This window comes from Tachyglossus aculeatus, chromosome 3 (genome assembly GCF_015852505.1).
Source record: "Tachyglossus aculeatus isolate mTacAcu1 chromosome 3, mTacAcu1.pri, whole genome shotgun sequence".
Lineage (NCBI taxonomy): Eukaryota > Metazoa > Chordata > Mammalia > Monotremata > Tachyglossidae > Tachyglossus > Tachyglossus aculeatus.
In genome coordinates, this window is record NC_052068.1 from 45,800,825 (window position 1) to 45,824,250 (window position 23,426).

The window sequence follows — 23,426 nt, forward strand, 5'->3', positions numbered from 1 at the left end:
AGGTCACATCATGGCTCACAGTCTAGAAGCACACCATTGCTTGTGTGCTCAGGAAAAAGTGTGGCGTAGTGGAAAGAGCACGGGCCTGGGAATCAGAGGATCTGGGTTCTAATCCCAACTCCACTACTTACCTGCTGTGTGACCTTGGGCAAGTCATTTAGCTTCTGGGCTTCAGTTCCCTCATCTGTAAAATGGGGATTCAGTCCCTGTTCTCCCTCCTTCTTAGACTGTGAGCCCCATGTGGGATCTGATTATTTTGTGCCTACCCCAGTACAATGTTTGGCTCACAGGAAATGCTTAACAGATACCAGTCTTGTTATTAGTATTACTCTGAAATATGAGACAACATATTTATTTGGCCAGGAGAAGTGACTGCCTCACTAAACACCTTTAATACCAAGGACTGCCGTTTAATAGTAATGATAACTAGTAAATGCTGGGAGAAATACAGAGAAATGAATCCAGACATGGTACCTGGCGCACAAAGGGCTCTCAGTCTAAAAGGGAGGAAGGACAGACATATGAAGGAAGAATAGCAGATAATTCAAGAAAACCAAGAATAGCAGCCTATCGCTGCAGGGGAGGAATCATCTTCAGGCTTCTCCTAGGTGTCCGTAGCAGGGCTCTGGTTTGGCTCAAAGCTGCCACGACTCTCCCAGTGTCCTAAATATTGGAATGGCAGCTCCTCCGTCTCCTTCATCTGACACTTGCTCCCGAGGATAACGGGGCTCTGGTGCTGTGGCAGGCTGCAAGGCGGTGTGGGAGCCCAAGGCCGCCAAACCCTTAAGCTCCCGGGTGCCCCAGGGGTAGGAGACTTAGGTTACTCAAGAGAAAGAAGGCATAGTTCCTGCCCCCGCTCAAAATAGTTTCCCCTGCCCCTCTAGACTGTAAGCTCATCGTGGGCAGGGAGCCTGTCCACTGATTCTGTTGGATCGTCCTCCCTCAACTGCTCAGTCCATGCCCTGCATATAGTAAGTGCTCAGTAAATACCACTAATTGACTGTCCTCTCCCAAGTGTTCAGGCCAGTGCCCTGCACATAGTATAAGCTTAATAAATACCCTTGACTGATTGACTGTCTTCTCTCAAGCACTCAGACCAGTGCCCTGCACGTAGTAGATGCTCAGTAAACGCCCTTGACTGACTGAATGTCCTCTCAAGTGCTCAGTCCAGTGCTCTGCACATAGTAGGTGCTCTATAAACACCCTTGACTGATTGAATGTCCTCTCAAGCACTCAGTCCAGTGCTCTGTACAAAGTAGTAAATACCCGACTGATTGTCCTCTACTTGTTTTGTTGTCTGTCTCCCCCTTCTAGACTGTGAGCCCATTGTTGGGCAGGGATTGTCTCTATCTTTTGCTGAATTGTACTTTCCAAGTGCTTAGTACAGTGCTCTGCACGCAGTAAGTGCTCAATAAATACGATTGAATGAATGAATCATCGTGAATTATGTAGAAGTACTGAGTAGCTTTCAGAGCAGTCTGGAGTAAAATGCCACAGAGTAATTCTGGTGGGAAATCATAGAGATTGGAACCCACTCGGCAGGTCATGTAGCACTTTACTAACAGTAAGATGAGACTCTCTCTGGTGCTAAAGAACCGGTGATAAAGAACAGTCCTTTTTGAATGTTAGAGTGAGTGTAGTTCTTAGTCATTTAAAAACACGTCTTTGATTTGAAGCAATTGGAAAAATATTCACTCTACCTATTTTGATTTTTGTCTTCCTTAAAAATTCAGAACCTTGGGCCGTCTGATGACTTCAGGTGTCCAGACCCTTCGAAGCAGATCTGGACGGTGAATGAAGCTCTGATTCAGAGATGGCTGAGCTATGCCCCCGGGAGACTTCCTGTGGAGATAACCAAGTAAGGAAAATGCCGTCAGAAGCATCGCCCTCAAAAATCAATAAAGATTATTTTGGGGACAATTATTTTTAGACAAAGGAAGACTTAAGTGTTTAGGAATGGTTTAGTAAAATAGATTGTTATTGCTTCTATTCTCCTTGAATTTTAAAATCTATACCACAGGTATTTTTATGTATATGGGATAGGTTTTAAAGACGTTTTAAATATAACTTCTTTATTTCACCTAGCCTAAAAGACATCTTTTTTTTTTAAGCTGGTATTTGGTAACTGCTTATTAGGTGTTAGGCACTGTAATTAGCACTGGGGTAGATACAAGATAGTCACGTTGGACACAGTCCCTATCCCAAATAGGACTCACAGTCTTAGTCCCCATTTTTCAAATGAAGTAAGTGCGGCCCAGAGAAGTTAAGTGATTTACCCAAGGACACACAGCAGGGAAGTGGCAGAGCCAGGATTGGAACCCAGGCCCTTTAATTCCCAGGCCTGTGCTCTTTCCACTAGGCTAAGCTCCTTTTAGCTAAATTGTAGCCTCTTTCTTTTGACTCTGGAGATGTCAAAAGACTCTTGGATTGGAAATTTGAATATGCCATAAGTAGTGTTTTGTAGGGCTGTTGCATCTTTCTAGCCAAAACTAAGGCTTTGTTTTTTTGGAGGGTTTTTTTGGGAAAGTACTTTGAGACGAGGTGCTGTAAAGTAATTTCTAAGATATGACTTCTTGATCAACTCAAGTATCTGTACTTGGTGATAGGAAAATGCATTAGCACTTAAGTAAAATTGTTTCATTTGGGGAGTGTCTTTGAAACAGAAAGAATAACTGGAAAGATGTTAACTCACAGTATTCCCATTGTCACGAGCTGCCGACCTTAATGTAGGTTTTAGTTTAGGTTACAACTTCCAAAATTAGACATCAAATGATGGGAGGGCTATTGTTTTAACTGTTGAAGTTTGAGAAACCAAGCAAAATTAGCATCTGAATAACCATTTATATCTTTTGTATTTTAGTGAGATAGATGGAACCTTTTCGTCAGCAGGTTGTCTAAATGGAAGTTTTTTAGCTGTGAGGTGAGTGGAAATATTTTAATGACAAGTTTTTGTTGATAGTTTTTTAAAATTTCAAAGTTCAAAAGGAAGGCAATATTTTGTTACCTTTAACATTTTTTTTCATTAGCAATGATGACCACTATAGAACTGGCTCCAGGTTCTCAGGGGTTGATATGAATGCTGCTCGACTCCTGTTCCACAGACTCATCCAGCGTGACCATCCTCAGATATCTCAACAGGTTTGTCAAGAAAAAGCAGTTTAAAATTTTTACATCATTTGGCCGAGTGGGCTCAGTCTGCGTCTTTTTTTTCTTTAAATAGGTTGGCTCTTCATGCAAAGAAACAAATAATTTTAGTTGCGAGCAATGGTGACTCACAGATTCAGTAATCACAATTTAATTTGGGGAAAATACATTCATTCATTGTATTTATTGAGCGCCTACTGTGTGCAGAGCACTGTACTAAGCGCTTGGGAAGTAGAAGTTGGTAACATATAGAGACGGTCCTTACCCAACAACGGGCTCACAGTCTAGAAGGGGGAGACAAACAAAACAAAACATATTAACAAAATAAAATAAATAGAATAGTAAATATGTACAGGTAAAATAGAGTAATAAATCTGTACAAACATATATATAGGTGCTGTGGGGAGGGGAAGGAGGTAGGGTTGGGGGAAGGGGGAGAGGAAGGAGGGAGCTCAGTCTGGGAAGTCCTGGCTCAGTCTGGGAAGGCCTTATGGTCAGGACATATCCCATCCCATCCCCTCAGCACATATGTATAAATCTGTATATATCTGTAATTTATTTATTCATCTGTGCATTTCTTTATATTAATGCCTGCTCCCCCTCTAGACCGTGAGTTCATTGAGGGCAGGAAAGTGTCTGTTTGTTGTTATATTGTACTCTCCCAAGCACTTAGTCCAGTGCTTTGCATGCAGTAAGCGCTCAATTAATGCGATTGAATAAATGATGAATTATTTTTGTTTTATTGCAAATCTGTCTTTCTGGTGATGTGCTTTTGCTCATGTTGGCATCTTCTGTCCTTTCATTATCAATGGATGATATTGATGATCGTGGATGGTGCTGTCAGCCTTTCTCTCTTGGCCCTGCTGGTTATTTTCCTGCTGGGGCACGGGTGCAGCCCATTGGGAAGGAAGTGTTTGCAGGAATTTTATATGCAAGATCCATTTACAGTAAGTGACTGCAGCCCAATGCCGATGTGCTGTAGACTACCCTGAGGTTGGCAGGGTAGCCACTTCGGTTGCCACCATAGTTTCTGCCTCCCACACTAGCCAGCTGTCTTTCAGGATTCCCGCTGAACTTGCACACCTTGTGGAGTGCCACAGGTGGTTTGGCGGTTTAGAAGCGTTGATCCCAGCTGGCATCCCCTTTCTTTTGGCTACTTCATCCCTAGCCTCCCCACCGCAATGGCCCGGCTTGGGTCGGACTGTCGGTCCGTCAGTCAGTTGTATTTATTGCACGCTTACTGTGTGCAGAGCACTATATACTAAGTGCTCGGGAGAGCACAATATAAAAATAGAACAGACACATTCCCTGCCCACAGCAAGCTTTACAGTCTAGAGAACTTTGGGAATGATGCTTAAGGTCAAGGTCAAATGGGAGCATTGCAAGGATATTTTCATTACAGTCATGTGGATGAACATAAGATCTTGAAAATGCGTAGCATTTGTGGGCTAGCTAACTGGACACACTCAGGTGAGGATTACCCTTTGTTCTGTTTTTCCATGTTTGCTTAATTGACTCTCTTTTGAACTACGTTCATTGTAAATAAAGTAGCTTTTATTTCTGTGACTAGGTGGCAGCTAGTTTGGAAAAGAATCTAATTCCTAAATTGACTAGTTCCTTACCCGATGTGGAAGCACTGAGGTTTTATCTCACTCTGCCAGAATGCCCGTTGATGAGCGATGCAAACAACTTCACGACCATAGCCATTCCTTTTGGAACAGCTCTTGTAAATCTAGAAAAGGCACCACTGAAAGTGCTCGGTAAGAATTTGTTTCCCTATTTGTATTCGAGTTTTGGGCCCTTAGCAGAAAAATAGTACAAATGTATGTTAATTATTGAAATATTTTGTTGGGTAGTGTCTTTAGACTCTCATAAATTGACATCTTTGAGATCCAACGTTGCCTGAATTTTTCCATTAAGTGTTTTGACTTGAATTTATTTGCAATGTGTCTTCATAATGAGTTTTGAGCTAGCTTTCTATTTGTAAAATTTGATTTTTAACTACGGAAGTTATAGAGCAATATTTTATGGTCCCCTGCTGTATCCAGCATAGTTTTAAAACCATCATAGAGTTTTTTGAGTCATCCTATTGAGAACCAAGTTGCTGAGTCCTTTTAAGTCTATCCAGTCCTCTAATAAATTTTCATCAGGTTACCTTTTTAACAAATCGTTACAAAGAGTTTGTAGAAAGGTGACAATTGGTAGCCCTGCCTCATCTTTGAAAATGAAGGATTGGGCTGTATAGATACTCAGAATGCAGGGATTAAAAGATGGTGGTAGTATTAAAATTGTAAAGTCATTTGTGTCTTTGAAGTTAAATTTAATCCTATATCATTGTTGTCTAGTGATTTACAGCTGTGATAATGTGATTAAATGAGTCTCCCAGTATTCTCTGTCTATTGAGTAAGTCTTCTGCAGGCTAAGGCTAAAACCTGGCCAACAAGACACTAATCCTATTGCATTCTGTTTCCATTTTTCTGAGCTTTTAGGAGAAAGAACTATAATTTTGAGAATTGTGGATTGTAGGCATGACACTTATATGTTCACCCTTTAATAACAGAAAACTGGTGGTCTGTACTTGAACCTCCATTGTTCCTCAAGATAGTACAACTTTTCAAAGAAGTTGTGGTTCATCTTTTGAAACTCTACAAGGTTGGCATTCCCCCCTCGGAAAGAAGAATTTTCAACACCTTTCTTCATACTGCTCTAAAGGTTTTGGAGATATTGCATAGGGTATGTCTGAGTGATTTCAGAACTATTTGTTTTAACTTGCAAATTTGACAGATATTTTATTCCAAATCACTTTATATTTAGAAAGAAGGTAGACCCACAAATTAGAGCACCTTTTCCAACTCATGCCGTGAAGCAATACCAATGGACTTTAATTTGTAGTCTTATTTTAAAATGGTCTTGGCATTGTAAATTGAGGCATAATTATCCAATCGATTGTATTTATTAAGCATTTACCGTGTTCAGAGCACTGTACTAAGCATTTGGGACACATTCCTTACCCACAACGAGCTTACAGCCTAGAGGGAACCTTGTATTAACAAGGTTTTCTAGCTTAAGTTTTAAGGAAAAAATATCACACAAAATTGTTTATGGGTGAAATTTATACTATATGCTCTCTAAAATTGCAAAATTTAATTTCGTAATCCACAGTGAAGCTGGATCTGAAGGTCCACTTGACCTGCCAGACTTCTTTCATTACATTTTCAAGTCAACAGGTATGATTGGATCATCAAGCATCTCCTACCCACACATAATGTCCATTTATCTTCCCTGCATTTGACAAGCATTCCTAGCCAATTTTCCACATAGTTGTCAGAATCTTAATTCTTCCCCTGACTCTTAGAACTGGGACCAGAGAATTTATTTTTCCATTCTTACAATCAGCCGATTATAGTTCTTAAGTGTCGAAGACTGTCGGAGAAGCAGGATGGCGACTAGAACGAGCACAGGTCTGGGGGGGTCAAAGGCCTTGGGCTGTAATCCTGGCTCTCTCATTCACTTGCTATGTGACCCTGGGCAATTAACTTGTCTATTCCTTAGTTTCCTCACCTGTAAAATGGGGGTTAAAAAATGTTCTCCCTCATACTTAGATGTGAGCTCATTTGGGACAAGGGACTATGTCCAACCTGGTGATCATGCATCTATCCCAGTGCTTAGTATTGTGCTTGGCACATAGAGCGTGTTTTAACAATCACCACAATTATTATTATTACTTTCACACTGGATTTTAGCTGAGAAGCAATGGTAAAACACAGTTCCTGGGCAAGTAAAATTAGCTGTTAGGAATTTTGTATGCTTTGTTGCCCATTATGGGAGTTAGTGTAAGTCTGCAGCTGGTATGTCATTCCATTTATGTAAACTCCGCAGGCTACAGTTGAAGGATGGAAATGCTATAAGGAAGGGGAAATAACTTATTGCTGAACAGTTCTTAGAGCCCTCACGAAATGATTTTAGTAGAGTTTTCATTCTTCTTTTAATATCTAACGAGCAGATCTAGAGTGTTTATTCCATGTGTATCAAAAACAATCCCATATACTTTGCTTATTAGACAGAAATATTTTACCATTTGGAAAGTGTGTGGAATGGTCCGTGGACCATTTTTATGAGATAAATCAATTACTTCTTGGATTTCAGGACCCCTTCAGATTTCCACATACCAACCTAGAGACGCAACTACAATATCTTGGAGTGACAATAGTATGTGACATTACAGAGAACACAAAGTTATGGTATTTCTTAAACTTTTCCTACGTGCCAAAGCACTGTGCTAAGCTCTGGAGGGCACAAGACAAACAAATCAGATATTCTCTGTCCCAAGCAGGGCTCATAGTCTAGCTAGGGGAAGACACATAAAAAAGGGAAAAACATTTAGGAAATGGAAGCATTTTTTATAAGTACAAGGATCAAAATGCATATTTGATTCTGCTGTTTATATTCTTGATGCATTTTTGAAACCATTGGCATAATCACTTCCCAAGTGAAATTTTATCTGCTTTTGTTTGAAATTTTTATTGTCCTGATTTGTTCTTTCTTCTGTGGGGAACAGTAATTATGAGTTTAGCCTATTATAGGCCCCCTGGAAATAGAACAGCGTAGCAAAAATGTTCTTTGTATTGGGCCAAATGAAAAGCATATCAAGCTCCAATTAAAATGATTGACGTAATAATATTCACTCTTCCACAGGTCAATGAGAAAATGGGACAAATTATACAATATGACAAATTTTACATTCATGAAGTTCAAGACTTGATAGATATAAGAAATGACTACATCAATTGGGTTCAGCAGCAAGCTTACGGAATGGTATGTTTCATGGTCCATGATGTATTTTCTCGACACTTTTATTTTTTATTACAAATGGAGTTATTTTATGCAAATACCAGAAACTCTATGATATGTGTGTGTGTGTGTGTGTGTGTGTATACACATACATATACACACATGTTTTTATTATATAAAATACATATTTATAGCACAAACAAAAGTCTTTGGAGCTGGCTATCAACTCATCTGATTAAACCAGGGGGTTAGACATTGGGTCCTAAGGAAATTGGAAATCTGGCATTCATAATCTGCATCTCTCTCATTTTCCTCATAAAGTTTCCATCGATATCCCTACTGTTGAGCGTTCTGTGCTTGTTTTATGTAGACTAGGAATTGAGACAAGCCATTGGTATTAAAAAAAAATCAATAAATCTGCCATGCAAGGGCCCCATAGGCATCCAAACTAAGAAACATCGAAACTCGAAGATCTCATATTCAGTTTCCAGTTTTCTCCCATTTTCAATCTTATTTTTTCATATTTTTTTTAAAAATATTGTAAACATGTATTTGCTCCTTCTCTCTTCCTCCTGAGGTCAATCTTCTGTACTGTTTTTAAGATGTTAATTAGCAAGTATAGTATTTAGTTATTGCCTTAGGCAGAGAGCTGGTATGTAAGATGGCGAAAGCTTATGGAAAAGCCTTGAAGCTAATGGTAAGGAGATTTGTTTGATGTACTGGGGCAAGGATGGAGAGGAAGGAGTAGATCCAGGAAATGTTCTAGAGGAATAATCTGCAGGATTCAGCAACTGATTGACTATGAGGGCTGAAATTGCATTCTCTCAAGTGGTTAGTACTACACACAGTAAGTGCTCAAAAAATATGATTGATTGAAAGAGAGCATGGAATCAAGGATGATACCAAAGTTCCTTGTGGGACAGGGAAGAAAATGATATATTGACAGAGATGGGAAAGTTAAGAGGAGGAGAGAGTTTTGGAAGGAAGATTAGAAGTTCAGTTCTGGACATTGAGTTTGAGTTGCTGGTGGAACATCCGAGATGAGATGACTTGGAGACAAGAAGAAATGCAAGGTTGAAGTTGGAGATCAAAGCTGGAGAAGTTGGAGGCAAAGAGGTCTTCCTGCCTAGTTAGACCGTGAAGCCCCATGCGGGACAGGGACTGTGTCCAACCTGATTAGCTTGTATCTGTCCCAGTGTGTAGAATAGTGTTTGACGCATAATAAGCACTTAACAAATACCATAAAAAAGATCGATTTGAGAGTCATTTGCATAGTGGTGGTAGCTGAGGCCAGGGAAGTGGATAAGCTCCCAGAGAGGATGAGTGAAGAATGAGGAGAATAGAGGGCCGAGAACAGAACATTGCTGAGCATTCATAAGTAAGGAATGAGAAATGGAATAGTGGGAAGGAGCATGGTGGCTGGGAGTTAGAGGACCTGGATCGTAGCCCCAACTTTGCCACTGGGCTGTTGTATAGCTCTCGGCAAGTTATTTAATTTCTCCCTACCTCAATTGCCTCATTGGGATTCCAGGGCCAGAACCTCAGCATTGTTGTTTTCTTTTCATTATTCTTTGATCCCCACATCTCCAGTGATTTGCCAGCCATAATATCCTCTTCTTCCATCTCATTTCCCAAATCTATAACTTCCTTCTCTGCTTTTCTCTCTCCCCATCTCCTTCCCTTACTAAATGCCTTGACTGGAAATGAGCTATCTCTTACCTGAATTACCATAGTCTCTTGAATAGTTTCCATGCTTTCAGACTATCCGACTCCAATCTCAAGTCCAGATGATCAAACTTCTGTGCAGATTCACCCGTTCAGTTCATTCAATCGTATTTATTGAGCGCTTACTGTGTGTAGAGTACTGTACTAAGCACTTGGAAAGTACAAGTCGGCAACATGTAGAGACAGTCCCTACTCAGCAACGGGCTCACAGTCTAGAAGGGGGAGACAGAGAACAAAACAAAACATGTAGACAGGTGTCAAAATCATCAGAACAAATGGTAATAATAATAAATGTGATATTAGGTGCTTACTATGTGCCCGGCACTATACTTAACCTTAGGGTGGATTCAAGCAATTAGGGTTGGATACAGTCCCTATCCCCCATGAGGCTCACAGTCTCAATCCCCATTTTGCAGATGAGGTGACTGAGGCACAGAGAAGTGAAGTGACTTGCCCAGAGCAGCGAAGTGGTATAAGAGGAGTTAGAATCCAGGTCCTCTGACGCCTGTTATTTATCCTCTAGGCCACGCTGCATCTTAGATAACCTAATGCATCTGTACTCTTGCAGCCACCATTTTCAGGCCCTGTCCAAACCTGTCACCAGACCCGGAGTGAAAAATGAGTACAGATCTCGGCTGTGCGAGGGTGTTCTTCCCTGTTTCCTCAAGCAGAGGTGTTCCGTTCTGTGACCTCAGATAGTACCCTCCCATCTGTCCAGTGCACACTGCTGGATATAGGGGGACCGGGTGAAAGCGTGTGGTTGGTTCATTGCAAATGATCATCACCACCGCCAACTCAACCCTGGAGCATGACCTGCTAGCAAGGGGATATTCCTTTTCCTCAGATACCAAAGGCTCAGAGGGCAATGCTCACTTTGAGCGGCAAGGGACCTGAAAAGGTACACTACTATATTTTCATCAATCAATAGTGTTTATTTTCATTTTCATTTTTTGTGGTCTTTACGAAGTGCTTACTATGTGCCAGGCACTGTCCTAAACGCTGGGGTAGATACAGGAAGATCAGGTTGAACGCAGTCTCTGTCCCACATGGGGCGCTCAGTCTTAATTCCCATTTTACAGATGAGGTAATTGAGGCACAGAGAAGTTACGTGACTTTCCCAGAGTCACACAGCAGACAGGTGGCAGATGTGGGATTAGAACCCAGGTACTTCTGACGCCCAGGCCCATGCTGTATCCACTAGGCCACAGTGCTTCTCTGTTGAGCATGTATCGTGTTCAGAGTACTCCGCTACCTGGAAGAGAAACTATAGTAGACGTGATCCCTGCCTTCATGAAGACTAGTGGAGGAGACGTTAGCGGGGGGATAAAATACAGATAGGAGGAAGAAGGAAACAGAAATATTTCATGGGTACAGTAGGCAGGGGTGTTGAGTTTCTCAGTGAAACGTTCAGAGATACAGTCTCGCTCTCCTCATTCTTTGAACCAAGGAGCAACTCAATTCCCTTCCTTCACATCTTTCATCTTTGAGTCCTCACTACTCATGCATGTTCTTATACCATATTCCTGTGAAACCAATATAAGGATTTGGCGGAACTCTAGTACTAAAGCAGGGCTGGTGTTAACCCTTGGGTCACCCTAGGCAAAATGGCAGTTGTAGTCCTGGTCCCCAAGAGAAAGGGAAGATAACGTCCCACGTGGGGACGTGATCCCCACGTCATCCCCTGGGCCTGGAATGCCCTCCCTCTGCCCATCCGCCAAGCTAGCTCTCTTCCTCCCTTCAAGGCCCTACTGAGAGCTCACCTCCTCCAGGAGGCCTTCCCACACTGAGCCCCTTCCTTCCTCTCCCCCTCGTCCCCCTCTCCATCCCCCCATCTTACCTCCTTCCCTTCCCCACAGCACCTGTGTATATGTATATATGTTTGTACATATTTATTACTCTATTTATTTATTTATTTTACTTGTACATATCTATTCTATTTATTTTATTTTGTTAGTATGTTTGGTTTTGTTCTCTGTCTCCCCCTTTTAGACTGTGAGCCCACTGTTGGGTAGGGACTGTCTCTGTATGTTGCCAATTTGTACTTCCCAAGCGCTTAGTACAGTGCTCTGCACATAGTAAACGCTCAATAAATACGATTGATGATGATGATGTTGCCAACTTGTACTTCCCAAGCGCTTAGTACAGTGCTCTGCACACAGTAAGTGCTCAATAAATACGATTGATTGATTGATTGATAACTTAGAGAATGAAGCTATCTTCTCCAATAGTTCCACTCCGCGAAACTCTGCCTCCTGGGATCAAAAGAGAAAGCAGTGGTTCCAGAGCCTATTCCCGTCTCTGATTCGCTGTGAGGGCGTGGGAAATGCAGATATCAGTCAACTTCTGCCCCTGCAAATGCACCCTCACTGGCCCTGCCCTTAATTCAGCTGTGCAACACTGCTTTTTATTGACTTTCATACTTCTCTTTCCCCTAGTGGTCTTACCAACTTCTCTAACAAAATTGAAACTCTTAAGTGTGAGCTCCCCAAAGTGATCTCCCTCACTTCCTCTACAATGTCCTGCCCAGACGACCACCCTCTCACCTTCTCAGGAGGAGAGTCTCTCAAGGGGGGATTGCATGCCTGTTTTCTCTCCTTCCTGCATCTCTCCCACCCCCACTACCTGTGCCTCTGGCCCCATCTCCTGCTCCCCTTCTAAAAACATTTGTTTCTACCCTTCTTCTCTCCCTAATTACCTTAAAATAACCTCTCACTCTCTGATGGCTCCGTCCCCTCTGCCTTTAAACATGTTCTTTTTTTTCTCTGTCTCCCCCCTTCTAGACTGTGAGCCAATTGTTGGGTAAGGACTGTCTCTATATGTTGCCGATTTGTACTTCCCAAGCGCTTAGTACAGTGCTCTGCGTACAGTAAGCGCTCAATAAATATGATTGAATGAATGAATGAATGTTCAGGTTTCTCCCATATTGAAAAGCCTTCTGACCCCCAGCCCGTGCTCTATCCCCTAGGCCACACCACTACTCTTTTCTCATCCTCCTTGACCTCTCAGTCTCCCTTTTTTGTAATATTTGTTAAGTGCTTTTTATGTGTTGGGCACTTTTCTAAGTGCTGGGGTAGATACAGACTAATCAGGTTTGGACACAGTACATATACCACGTGGGGCTCACAATCTTAATTCCCATTTTACAGATGAGGCAGCAGAGGCACAGAGAAGTGCCCAAGGTCACATAGCAGACAAGTGGCAGAACTGGAATTAGAACTCAGGTCCTTCAGGCTCCCCAGGTCCGTGCGGTCCATGCTGTCTCCACTAAGCCACACTGCTTCTCGTTGACATTGTAGACCACTCCCTCCTCCTGGGAACATTATAGAATCCTGATTTCACCAAACTATTTATCTAGTTTTCTTCCTACCTCTCTGGCCGCTCTTTTTCTCTTATCATTTGCCGGTTCCCTTTCTGGCCTATATCCCTTACCTGTAAGTTTACATCAAGGTTCAGTTCTAGGCCCCCTCCTTTTTACAATTACTTTCTTGGGGAACTCATCTACTATCATGGCTTCAACTACAGCCTAATAATAATAGCTGGTATTTGCTAAGCACTGGGGTAGATACCAGAAGATTGTAGTAGAACCCAGAGCTGGGATTAGAAGATTGGATATCGTCTCAACTATCATCTATCATCTCAGAACTTTTGTGCCACTGTAGCACTTCTGCTCATCCAGTTAACCGGTGGTGTTTATTGAGGGCTTACGTGTGCAGAGAACTGTAGTAAGTGCTTGGGAATGTACAGTACAATACTGCTGGTAGACATGATCCCAGCCTGCAAGGATCTAGAGGGGGAGCCAGACATTCAAATAAAATAGGGATAGGAGAAATGATAGAGCAAAAAGATATGTACATAAGTACTGTAGGTCTGGGGATGTTTCAAACTGTGAACTCCCTCTAGAGTGTGAGCCCCTTGTGGGAAGGGAATGGGTCTATCAGCACTGTTGTACTCTCTAAAGTCCTTAGTACAGTGCTCTACACACAGTAAGTACTCAAATATCACTGATGGATTCATTAAGGGGTAGGCAGAGGAAAGGGAAAATGGGGCTTAATCAGAGAAAGTGTCTTGGGGGAGATGTGATTTTTAGGAAGGTTTTGAAGGTGGGAAGAATGGTGGACTGTCAGATTTGAAGGCGAAGGAGTTCCAAGCCAGAAGGAGGATGTGGGCAAGGGGTCAGTGACAGGGTAGATTAGATCTAGGTACAAAGAGTAGCTTCTTACCACACTTTAAAGTAGAATTAAAAGCAAAATGTGGTTTGTGTTTGCGTTGCTTTCCCGAAGCGTGTGTTTTTTTGTTTAGTTCTTATCATCTGATGCCTCTTTAAACTGAGCCTGGAGCAATCTCCAGTCTGCCTGTGTAAACAAAGAAATAGAATTAGTTTTTTTTAACGAGTGTTATGATCAGGGTTTGGGGGAAAGGCAAAAGAGGGGATGAATTATTTTTTTATTATGAAGAATCTAGTGGAGGGGAGGTGGAGTCTTGTTTTGGATCCAAAATAATAAGTACTATTTGATCTGTGTGTGTGTGTGTGTGTGTGTGTGTGTGTGTGTGTGTGTGTGCATATTTATGTTGGTCATTTCATCTCCATTTGTGTTGTAAGATACCCCATGCCTTCACCATATTATGCAAGCAGACTCCTATAGTATCTAATGTAGCATTATTCACCCAGTGAGTGCTCATGAAACATTGTTGATGGCTAGTGAGATCCACCCATAAAAGCAACCTGATTTTCATAATACCATTTTTGATATCCTGCCATTCCTCTTTATCTTGAAATATCATTCAAGTTGAGTTAACTGTAGGTTATAATTCATTTGAACAGACTAATCCTTTGTTTCCTTCCTTACCTATCTCATGCAAGGAAATACAAGATCTTTAGGCACATTCCCTTTTTCTGGGTTTTAACAATGACTCGTATTGGAGGTTTTTTTTCCTTTTTTGCAAGAAAGAAAATATATCATTCACTATTAGTGTATAATGGAAAAGAATATATTGTGGAAACATTTTCCTGGCCCTCATTCCCTTACCTTTTGTATTCTACTACGTAGGAATGCCGAGGGAACATGAAAGTTCTGACTTTTGGCCTTTATCTGTAGGTTGCTTTTAAACCACCCCTAATGATACCTAAAAGGCACCAGATCCCTAATAGGTAATACTTTGGAAGGTTCCAGGTACTCATGGTGTGAGACTATTCCGAGTAGATATCTGGTTATTTTCTGAATGAAACCTTAAGTAAGCACAAATGTGTTTTAGTGAGGCAGTAAAACTCTATATCCATGTTTTCAATCATCCTTTTCATTAGCTTTCATTAGCCAGTATCTCCCCTCACGTTTACGTCTAGTGAATTTATGTTTGTGGGTTTCGTTGCTTTCCTTAGTTTTTGGATAACTTTGATCTGGGGAAACTGATCTCTTTTTACAGCTCTTGCTTTTGTGCTTTCGTGATAGAAGAGAAAATAATTTTTTCTTAACCATATTTTCTTCATTTTTCACAAAATATACCTGCTTAGAGCAATTTAGTCTATTTACTACTTATATAAAAAGTTAATGTCTATCTTCTGTTCAAATTGAAGCTCTTATTTCTGATTATCAAATAATTATAATCTGTGTTCTTTTCATTTTTCAAATGGAAAAATTGAGGTAATGAGGAAAATGACTTCAATGACTCTGAGTCAGGGTTAGAGACAGGATTTCCAGTTTCTTGGCACTACCACCATTCTGTCAATGGTGTTACACGGGGGCATCATTGAAATGTGCTTTTAATGAGGTATGTGTTGAACTTGCATATATTCTTAGCTCAGTTTGCTGATTTGAGTGGAAAATAAACCAACTTTATTTTGCTCCTCTCCCCAGAATAAAGTGATAAAGAGGTATTCTATGCCAAAGGCTTTAAGAATGTATTGATAAATACCCACAGGTAGAAAGTACAATTTTAGAGTGTATATTTCCCCACAATAGTTTTAATATTGAACCAAAAGATTTTTCAATGGTACTTTGAAGCTAAATAGTTAAACTTAGACACTAACACACTGCTGTTTCCTCACTATTGCGACATTCTGCATTGCTGTCTTAGGATATCAACCATGGATTAACTGAGGTAAGCTTTTCAAAGCGAAAGGAACTTTTTTTTTTAAAGGACAGTCAAAGTTTTCCTTTCCATGTGATTCTTAAAAATGGCCATTGAATCGTTCTAAGACCGTTGCCAGGAAAGTGAGTCTGCAAAAATGACAACGTGATGGGTTTATGAAATGAACCCTACGTTTGAAAGCTGGTTCGTCAGTTGACATTTTGTATTCTGTCAGCTCTGAGGACTCATCCTGGAATTAGAAATCTTTTTTTTCCCTGCCTCTCGGATTGTTGTCCATAGAGTTTCTGCATTCCACAGTTAGGAACAACTTTGAAAACTTGCGGCAAACTAGAATCCTAATAATCTTTTCTGTACACATTAGTAGTAAAATCAACAAATGTGGTTATTCTTAAGTTAGTCACTAAGGAATATAGTCTTTATGTCATCGCTTTTCGGAGTTAGTACTGTGTCCAGGATGATAATTCTGCACATTAATATCAACCGTTTACTTCCAGTTAACAGATATTCCAGTTACAATTTGCACATATCCATTTGTGTTTGATGCTCAAGCAAAGACTACATTGTTACAGACAGATGCAGTCTTACAGATGCAGGTAAAAATCTCATTTTATGTATTGATTTTTGTAGTTTCATTTTTGAATTCCAAAACAGCGAGATGGTTATGTAAGGGACTCAACAAATAAACACTCACACAGCTTGATTTCAATCTTTTTACCAACCGTTCTCGAAGGGAGTGTCTTTAAAGCAGGATGAAATTGCAAATACAGTAGCTAACAGTGTATATGTAAATTTATCCTCAGGGCACTTGATTTTGTGAAATCAAAGGTGATTTCAGGTTTTGCTTTTTATTCTTTATAATGAAAATTACTAGGAATGGACTTGTATTGAAGCAGGATAGATTTTAGTAAGACATTAGGACTTCATGACTGAAGGGTATCCTTTAATTCAACCATTTACCCTAGTCCTGATCTATTTTAATGTCTCTCTTCCCCTTTAGACTGTAAACCCCATAAGGGAAGAGAACATGTCTACCGACTCTGTTGTACTCTCCCAAACACTTAGTACAGTGCTCTGCACACTGAACACGTAAAGCTCGTTGTGGGCAGGGAATGTATCTGTACTCATCTCAGTGCTTAGCGCAGTGCTCTGCACACAGTATGTCTCAATAAGTTGGATTGACTGACTAGCTGAATGTTAAACGTTGGAATACGTTCTCAAAGAAGAAAGTCCTGGAGGACTTTCAGAACTTTCTGACCTTCCTATCTCTACAAGAGAATTTTGATAGATTTCTATCTAGAGTTTAAGGAATGGGTCGTTAAAGGACCTTTCGGTTTATGGATTCTGTCACTTTTTTTATGAGGCTGATAAGACTTGTTTCATCTCTGAAAATTTAAAGGTTTGTATCACTTTATCACGAATCAGATTTCCTGACAGCTGTTTGATTTCCTCTTTTTGATTTTTTCAATTTAATTTAAATGTAAGTTGAATTTCCTAGCTAGCTCAACCAGCAGGAATGAAGGGAGGAGAGTCCTCAGTTTACATACTTTAAGTCCTTGAATAATGGACTTATAAAACAGTGATATGCCTGTTTTTTTGTTTTTTTTTATTCAGTAAATTATGTCATGTAATATCTACGGTATTTTAAGGGAAATGATCATGCAAGGCACTTATGTACACAGGTTAATTTGGTTGCTTCCCCTACATGTGATTTATTTTAATGTCCATCTGTCTCCCCCACTAGATTGTACAGTGATATGCCTGTTTTTTGGTTTTTTTATTCAGTAAATTATGTCATGTAATATCTACGGCATTTTAAGGGAAATGATCATACAAGGCACTTATGTACACAGGTTAATTTGTTTGCTTCCCCTACATATGATTTATTTTAATGTCCATCTGTCTCTCCCACTAGATTGTTAGGCATTTGAGTGCAGAAATTTTGTCTACTATACTCTCCCAAACAGTGCAGTGCTCTGTACAGAATAAATTCCCAATAAATACCATTGTTTTCGAAATGTGTGTTTACAAGAAGTTTTTCTCATCCACGTTAGCTTTTTTATTATACTGTTTTTAGCTAGAAAACCAGTTTTTCCATGTGCTCTGCCACACCAAACAATCACCATGGTGCTTTAATATAAAATAGCTGTTTTGAGAACAGGAGTAGAGGAAACCCAGGTAAAAAGTAGTCTTTAGATGGAGAGAGATAGAGTTGATCAAATCGAAATAAGCCACATTGGGGGAAAATGAGAGCAAAGCTTTGTTGGTGTGACTGTTCATTGATGAGTTAGCCAGATTTATATCTGTAGAACCAAATAAAATGGTACTAAGATTGGTCAGCTTCTGCTGAAGCCAGTGCTATTTAGCCATTCTGATGCTTGATTAAAGCTTATATAAAGTTGGTTACAAAGAGGAGTTGATCCAATATATTCATGTTGGGCACCCAAAAGCAATAGTTTCTAAAGTAGGCTTGCTACTAAAACTTTAGTCTTTTTTTTCCAGATGGCAATTGACCAGGCCCACAGACAGAATGTCTCCTCTATTTTTCTCCCAGTGATAGAATCTGTGAATCCATGTCTCATTCTAATAGTACGTAGAGAGAATATTGTAGGTGATGCTATGGAAGTCCTAAGGAAAACCAAGAACGTAGACTACAAAAAGCCTCTCAAGGTAACTGGACTTTGTCTCTTGCATAAATGTATAATTGTGGCTTGTTCAGTTTTGTTTGGAGCCATGTCCCATTTTAATTTTTCTCTTGAACCACTGTGGCCTTCTGGAAAGATTAAAGGCCTTGGAGCCAGCGAGCCCGGGTTCTAATTCCCAACTCTGCCATTTAATAAAATAAGAATGATAATAATACTAACTGTGGTATCTGTTAAGTGCTTAATATGTGCCGAGTACTGTTTTCAGCGCTGCAGTGGATACAAGATAATCGGGTTGGACACAGTCTCTATCCCACAGAAGGCTCGCAGTCTTAATCCCCGTTTTACAAATGAGGGCACTGAGGCACAGAGAAGTGAAGTGACTTGTCCAAGGTCACACAGCAGACAAGTGGTGGAGCAGGGATTAGAACCGATGTCCTGTCTTCCAGGTCCTTGCTGTATCCACTAGGCCATGCAGTTTCTCCACTTGCCTGCTGCATGACTCTGGGCAAGTCATGTAACGTCTCTGCTTCAGTTGTGTCACCTGTAAAATGGGGATTAAATACCTGTTCTCCCTCTCTTTAGACCCTGAGCCCCATGAGTGATAGGGACTGTGTATCCAACCCGCTTATCTTGAATTGACTTCAATACTTAGTGCACTACTCGGCACATAGTAATCACTTAAAGAATGTCGTAAATGTTATGTTATCGGATGCCAACTTCATGTGATTGACTACTTTTAGTTAAAAGTATTGTTTTACATTTTAGAGCTAAGCTCAATGCCAAGTATTATCGCATTTCCAAATGATATTGTCTAGTGTTAACAATCGTGTCCCCTGCAGGTTATTTTTGTAGGAGAGGAAGCTGTTGATGCAGGAGGGGTACGCAAAGAGTTCTTTTTACTCATCATGAGAGAACTGTTGGATCCTAAATATGGCATGTTTAGATATTATGAAGAATCCAGACTCATCTGGTTTTCTGATAAGGTACATCTTGGGCTCCGTACTGTATTTCCCGTCTAGATGTAGATAAATGGTAGTTTTGTGAGAGAGTGGCAGTTCTAGAGTCAATCATGAAGCGTATTTTGCCTAAAGAACTACTTTTATGCCCAATCATCTCACCTGTGATTTAAATCCATCAATTCTCAGGCAGATTTCATAGCAGATACGGAAAAGTGATTATCAGGTGGATCCTAAAGGGAAGAATGTGCACTTACTGTTTGTACAGATTGAATTTTGATGTCAAAATACAAATAGATATCTATTTCTTTTGTTGCTCAAGGCCATTGCCTGTTCATTTCAGACACTGTTGGAGATGTTCCTCTGATTTTATTATTAGGGAATAGCTTTAAGATTTGTTGAAAGTGTTTTAGTGTTTTGTATGGACACCCATTCATGGGTCTTTATCTGCTATATATTGGGTTCCAGGCTTCAGTGTTCAGAGGAATGTTTAAGCCTCTGGAATAAAAAGGAGAAAAGCCTCTTGCGTAGGGAACCAGGTTTCAAAATGGGTTTACGATTGGCAGTCTCCTTCCTGTTCCTTCTCCCACCAGCTCCCTGTGGCTCTTAATAGCGGGAGAGAGAGAGGGCAGTTCTCTCTCCTTTGGACCCCCATGCAGGGGTTTAAACATGTATGTTACAGGTGTATATAGCAATCCAGCTGAGTCAGTACCTAGCCAGTTCACAAGCTAATTTTTGATAGATTCAAAATGTGGGTCAAAATTGGCTATATTTTGTGGGTGCGGGCAGAGTGATACTTCTTATAGAACTTGAGGACTTTAGATCAACCAAAAAGATGTGTAAAATTCATTTTTTGTAACCCTCAACATATGCCTTTGGTGATTAAACTTTTTCTTAAACGTTTTGTAGACCTTTGAAGACAGTGATTTATTCCACCTGATTGGCGTTATCTGTGGACTAGCAATTTATAACTTTACTATTGTAGACCTCCATTTTCCTTTGGCCTTGTATAAGAAGCTGTTGAAAAAGAAGCCGTCCCTAGATGATCTGAAAGAATTGATTCCTGATGTTGGGAGGTTAGTGGATGTGCCCTAAAAGGAAAAAGAAATACTTCCTCTTAGCTGGAAATATCATGTTTCATCAAAAATTGAGTCAAGTGTTTTTTGGTGGTTTTTGAAAATTGTGCATAAGTTCAAGGAACCAGCAGTTGGTGGAATCTAGCACTTCACCCATTTTGAATTTCCCTAACATGCGGAAGAAGCCACCATTCCTTTTTTTAATAAATGAGTTTTAACAACACTGAAGTGGTCAAGAAATAAAAGTCACTGTTACTCCTCTCCAAGCCACAGGATTGGGGTATGGGAATAGTTGTCATAGTAGTATTCGTAGTCGTCTTCATCAGTGGCATTTATTGAGTGCTTACTGTGTGCAGAGCAGTGTACTAAACTCATGGGAGAGTAAGATACGGCACAGTTGGTAGACATGTTCCTTGCCCACTACCATCTTAACAGTCTAGAGGGGGAGAGTCATAGGAATAGTGATGGAAATGGTATTTTTGAGCCCCGCTCTATGCAAAGCACTGTGTACTAAGCACTTGGGAAAGTGCAACAGAAGCAAAAGACACGTTCCCTGCATCCAAGGGGTTTGCAGACTAATGGAGGAAACACATACTAATGTTTTTGAATAGTGCATGTAGGAGGAAGAAGAGGCACCGGAGAGGAAATGTAACAAGTGTGCCAATATGAAATGTCAGAATAAATGAGAATTATGAATCGTTGTGATGTAGAAAGTTTGAATTGAGGAACTTAGGCCGTCAAAGCATTGCTATACTTAAAAAATAAAATAAGCCAAAATACCCACCCATACCCGTGGCATAATTGATACTCTCCTCTCCCTGATGCTTTTCTCTCCCTCTTTATTGTTATCCCTATCTCCATTGCCTTCTCTGTTCTGCTGACCTTTGCCCTCCTCTTCTTGCACCTCCGCCCATGTATTGGCACTCTCCTTGTCTTGTTTTTTGACCTCCTCTACCCCCTCTCTTCTTTTCTTCTTCCTCTCTCTCCTCCTTTCCATGCTCCATCTGTGTAAATATGGTGACAGTGTCCTTATCCCCCCCCTTTTTTTCTTTTTCTTTTGATTTGATCCACCTTACTCCCCTGTTCTCCTCCTGGCAGTCTTTGACCCTCTCCTCCTTATTCACTGCTCCCCATGTGCTTTCTTGCTGTGTCTGTTGAGCTACACTGAGCCTTAGCTGTTTGAATATGGAAGATACTGCCATTTATTTGAAGAAGTCCCTTACGTTCCCAAGTACTTAAATGCAACATATGCTTATTTGAATTCTGGCAGCCTGATATACAGTCTGGACCTGAGAATGTTAGTAAGAGAAAGTGAGTGTGAGAAGAAAGTCCCTGATATGAGAGATGCTTATGATTTATGTGAAAGTACAAAGTAACCAGTTAAGCAAAAACTGCAGTTTTACAGTTTTTTGTTAACTTCTTACTAGGACTCTTGGGAATGTCTTTGCCTTTGAATGGCTCGCTAAATTTTGCCTAATATTAAAGCAAGATATGAATGAGAACCAAAACACATTTTAAAAATCATCTTGGCAAATGTCTTTGATTTGAATGGAAGCAGTAAATATACCAGAAGACTTTTTCTCACGTTTTCCCGGGAGATTTGTACTTACAGTATCACAGACATCCTAATGAAAGGATGAAGAGTTAATAGAATTCCCTGTATTCAGTACAGTGCTCTGCACATAGTAAGGACTCAAATAAATACCATTGTTTGATTGAAAGACCATGCAGAAAAATAAACTATTCATAGGAAGTCAACAGTTAATAAATGTTCTTTTCAATTTAAAGTACTTTCTTAATAAGGCTATATATTGTTTTTCAGGAGCATGCAGCAATTACTGGATTATCCAGAAGATGATGTAGAGGAAACATTTTGTCTTAATTTTACGGTAAAGCAATCGGGATGTTTTATTAGAAATCATTTTGCCTGAACCTGTCTTTTTCGAGATTTTGACATCTTTAATAATTTTCCCAATTTTTTATTGGCATTTTTAATGTGCCAGGCACTGTACTAAGCACTGGAGTAGACACAAGATACTTATGTTGGACTCAATCCATGCCTTGCCCAAGTTTACAGTCTTAATTCCCATTTTACAGATGAGGTAACTGAGGCACAGAGAAGTCAAGTGGCTTGCCCAAGGTGTCATGGCAGACAAAAATGGCACAGCTGGCATTAGAACTCAGGTCCTCTGACTCCCAGATATGTGCTCTTTCCAGTTAGGACAAGCCGCTTCTTTTTGGCCTGTGGGATGGGAGCAAACGTTCATATTTCATATTAGTCCTGAGAAAATGAAAAGTGTCGCTTCCAGCCCTGTAAAGATTCCAACCCCACAGGTAGCGCGGGATTGGCCCCAGAATGGTGGCTTCGTTGAGCCCAGGATTTTAAAATGTTGCAACTTTCAGCCCTTTGTCCTGTCTTCCTTGTGTATGAGGACACTGGGCCCCAGTTTTTACTTTTGAAATATTTCTAATTAAGTAACAGGGCTCTGCTCTTGACTTGTTGGACTACTTTTTGCACAGATCACCGTAGAAAACTTTGGAGCCACGGAAGTGAAAGAGCTGATCGTAAATGGTGCAGAAATCGCTGTAAACAAAGAAAATCGGTAAGTTAAAGAATAGGTGTTACCGGATGTCTCACAGCTTGGTGTTTTCTTTATTATTTCATTTTTAGAGTTTTATATCAGTTGCAAAACTTGTTAGAGATTTGGTGATATCTGGCAAGTTTTCCAAATGCTTTTGCCTGTTCCGTAATAATTGTGGTGTTTATTAAGCTGGACCTAATTCCTGGCCCACATGAGACTCGTAGTGTAAGAGGAGGAACAGGTAATGAATCCCCATTTTACAAATGAGGCATCCGAGGCACAGAGAAGTAAAGTGACTTGTCCAAGGTCACCCAGCAGGCAAGTGACAGAACCAGGACTAAAATCCAGGTCTTCTGAGTCCAAGGCCTGTGCTCTTTCCACTCGACGACATCGCTTCCCTTGTTATAACGTCTTTGTTCTGTT

The 23,426-nt window shown here is 40.5% G+C and overlaps 1 protein-coding gene across 4 annotated transcripts in view; it reads left to right on the forward strand.

Annotated features, from left to right (window-relative positions):
* Nucleotides 1-23,426, forward strand: part of HERC4 (HECT and RLD domain containing E3 ubiquitin protein ligase 4) — a 96,315-nt gene that overhangs the window by 67,747 nt on the left and 5,142 nt on the right. For 3 of the 4 annotated variants that reach the window (XM_038743553.1, XM_038743552.1, XM_038743554.1), the window contains 13 exons: nucleotides 1,734-1,858; nucleotides 2,861-2,920; nucleotides 3,027-3,138; nucleotides 4,715-4,904; nucleotides 5,705-5,877; nucleotides 7,840-7,959; nucleotides 15,733-15,756; nucleotides 16,242-16,340; nucleotides 18,247-18,414; nucleotides 19,229-19,372; nucleotides 20,255-20,421; nucleotides 22,244-22,310; nucleotides 22,942-23,024. In XM_038743553.1, coding sequence (XP_038599481.1) covers nucleotides 1,734-1,858; nucleotides 2,861-2,920; nucleotides 3,027-3,138; nucleotides 4,715-4,904; nucleotides 5,705-5,877; nucleotides 7,840-7,959; nucleotides 15,733-15,756; nucleotides 16,242-16,340; nucleotides 18,247-18,414; nucleotides 19,229-19,372; nucleotides 20,255-20,421; nucleotides 22,244-22,310; nucleotides 22,942-23,024 — 1,532 coding nt within the window. The remainder of the gene's footprint in view (nucleotides 1-1,733; nucleotides 1,859-2,860; nucleotides 2,921-3,026; nucleotides 3,139-4,714; nucleotides 4,905-5,704; nucleotides 5,878-7,839; nucleotides 7,960-15,732; nucleotides 15,757-16,241; nucleotides 16,341-18,246; nucleotides 18,415-19,228; nucleotides 19,373-20,254; nucleotides 20,422-22,243; nucleotides 22,311-22,941; nucleotides 23,025-23,426) is intronic. The other variant, XM_038743556.1, reaches the window with a different exon arrangement.